General features: G+C 38.0%; 1 protein-coding gene across 1 annotated transcript in view; it reads left to right on the top strand.

Moving 5' to 3' along the window:
• AFG2B (AAA ATPase AFG2B) overlaps positions 1 to 2,150 on the top strand; it is a 22,176-nt gene extending 20,026 nt beyond the window's left edge. Inside the window, exon 9 of the mRNA XM_014585097.2 lies at positions 1,594 to 2,150. Within this exon, the coding sequence (XP_014440583.1) occupies positions 1,594 to 1,761 (168 nt within the window). The 3' untranslated portion in view covers positions 1,762 to 2,150. The remainder of the gene's footprint in view (positions 1 to 1,593) is intronic.
• Positions 2,151 to 2,582: the final 432 nt, after the last annotated feature.

Below are 2,582 nucleotides of genomic sequence, written 5' to 3'. Positions count from 1 at the left end.
GGGACTCAAACCGTGGTCAGCCATGTGGGAATGTCCAGTGCCTTAGCCGCCCCTCATTAATAGTTTTAAAAGGTTTTTCTGGGGGAGGGGGCGGCAGATGGTGTGGTGATTAAAGGCATTGGACTCCCACATGGTCGACCACTGTTTGAGTCCCAGACCTGGCAGCTTGCTTTCTCATTTCCTTCTTTCTCTCTCTTTCACTCACACTCTCTGTCCCTCTCTGGTCAAATTAAAATAAATAAAGTTCAATAATTCTTTTTTTAAAAAAAAGTTGTTATAGGGCCAGCAAGTGGCATGGTGGTTAAGGTGCTAGATTTCCACATGGTTGACCACAGTTTGAATCCTGAACTCCGTGTCTTGAAAAATCACAACAGGTCAATATATAAATAAATAAATATTTTTTGAAAGCAAAGTCAATGTTAAATGTTTTATGGTTTCTTTGAACCCACACCTTGGCAGCTCTCTTTTATTCCCTGAGTTTTCCCTCCATCTCTTTTTTCCTTAGAGTTCATTTGTTTGAGAGACTGGGCCCTTTCCCTGTAGCATGTCATAGTCTCTGTTACTTAATATGTTCCTCTGTCCTCTCTAGTTCTTAAAAATTGATAGTTGGATCTAGTTTATTTGTATTCAGTTCAGTTTTTTGCTTTGGGCAAATTTTTATTTTATTGTGTTCTTTCACCAGAAGGCACATAAAGGGGAAAAAAATGTTAAAAGAAAAATGCACAGATCATAAGGATATAGCCCAACAAATTAACATAAAGTGGACACACTTTTATAACCACTGTTCGTGTCAGGAAATAAAACATCAATACATTCCCAGCCTCTTCCCAAAAGGGAGCCAAACTTCTGACCTCCAACACAGGACATTAGTTATGCTTGCTTGTGAACTTTATATGAATAGAGCCATACAGATGGTATATTTTCTGTTTGCTTCTTTATCTCAGGATTGTGTTTGTGAAATTCACCTATGGTTTTTGTATGTAACTGTAGCTCATTCATTTCCATCACTTCGTAATCTCCTATCTGAGTATTCTACATTTATTTATCCATTCTTTATTTTTAAACATTTGCGTTTCTACTTTTTTGCTATTGAATTATGCTTTTATGAATAATTTTGTAGAAGTTATAGTCTAACAAGGGAATTTTAAAAAGTTCTTTTATTGGAACTAGTGGAATTCATAATGGTTATGGCACTGGAGTCCCACGTAGTTGACCATGGTTCGAGTTCTGGACCCAGTGGCTTAAAACTCACGCTGGGCGAATGTGCATACATGCCCCAGATCCCAAGAGGAGAATGGAGGAGGAGAAGGGATTGCGGTGTGGTCATCCCCCCGGGGGGTGATTTCTCACATTCTGTCTCTCTGTCTCACCTGCGAGTGCATGCGCCATTTAGCAAAAACAAACACACACAGAAAAGCCTCTCTTAAAAATTCTCTTATTTAACTTTCTACCTTAATGTTTGTAGTAATATGAATATTGGAGTCCTCTGAAGTTATAATGAGATGTTACATTCAGATTTTAAAGTATTACCATATATTGTTTTAAAAACAAAACAAACAACAGAGCAATTGTCTCCTATTGCTTGTCTTTCAGGCCGCCTTGCTGGCCTTGCAAGAAGATGGACTGGAAGCTACCACAGTGAAACAAGAGCACTTCCTAAAATCACTCAGGACTGTAAAACCATCCTTAAGTCATAAGGACTTGACTTTATATGAAAACCTATTTAAGAAAGAAGGAATTTTTAGCCTAGAAGATATTTAAATATTACTTTTGGGGCCAGCAGGTGGTATGGTGGTTAAGGCACTGGGTTTGCACATGGCTGACTGCAGTTTAAGTCCTGGAACTGGTGGCTTGAAAATCACACTGGATGCATGTGAATGCGTGCCCGAAATTCCAGGAGATGAATGAAGGACAAAGGATATGGCCTGGCCGTCCCTCTAGGGGATGGTTTCTCACTTCCCCCCTCCCCTCTCTGTCTCTCCAGTGAGTGTATGCATCCTATGTAAAAAAAAAAAAAAAAAGACATACTTGTTCAGTTCACGTTAATTGAAATGTGAATTTGTATTTTTTCTCTAGATAATAATAATAATAAATCCTGTACCTGATAAACCAAGGCTCATCTTACTTCTACAAGGTATATTAAAATACTGTAATTTAGGAAGAATGTGTATACGTGTTGATTTTGTTATAAGGGTAGTTGTTCTTGATTTATTGCTTTTTTGAAACTTTGACATAATTTCATACATACAGAAAGGTTGCAAGAATAGTACAAAGAACTCTTACATGCTCTAACCCAAATTCTGCTTCCCTTACTCTCTGTCCCCTTTCTTTACACACACACACACACACACACACACACACACACACAGTTTTTCTGAACAACTTGAGAATAGACTGTACATCATGTGCCTTTACTCTTTAATACTTCAGTGTGTATTATATAGCTCTTTTTCTTGTTAATTTTATTCATGATTGTGGATTATGTGTGCATGTGAGTACACTTCCATGGGAGAGAGAAATGCCCTGAAAAGAATATGGTCACATTGCGATTCCCTGCCCCAGTTTTTAAGTAGTCTGCTCAT

The sequence above is a fragment of the Tupaia chinensis genome, unplaced genomic scaffold (genome assembly GCF_000334495.1).
Source record: "Tupaia chinensis unplaced genomic scaffold, TupChi_1.0 Scaffold148874_1, whole genome shotgun sequence".
NCBI classification, from domain to species: Eukaryota; Metazoa; Chordata; class Mammalia; order Scandentia; family Tupaiidae; genus Tupaia; species Tupaia belangeri.
The sequence above is the reverse complement of the archived record's forward strand: the minus strand, read 5'-3'. Positions and strand labels throughout refer to the sequence as shown.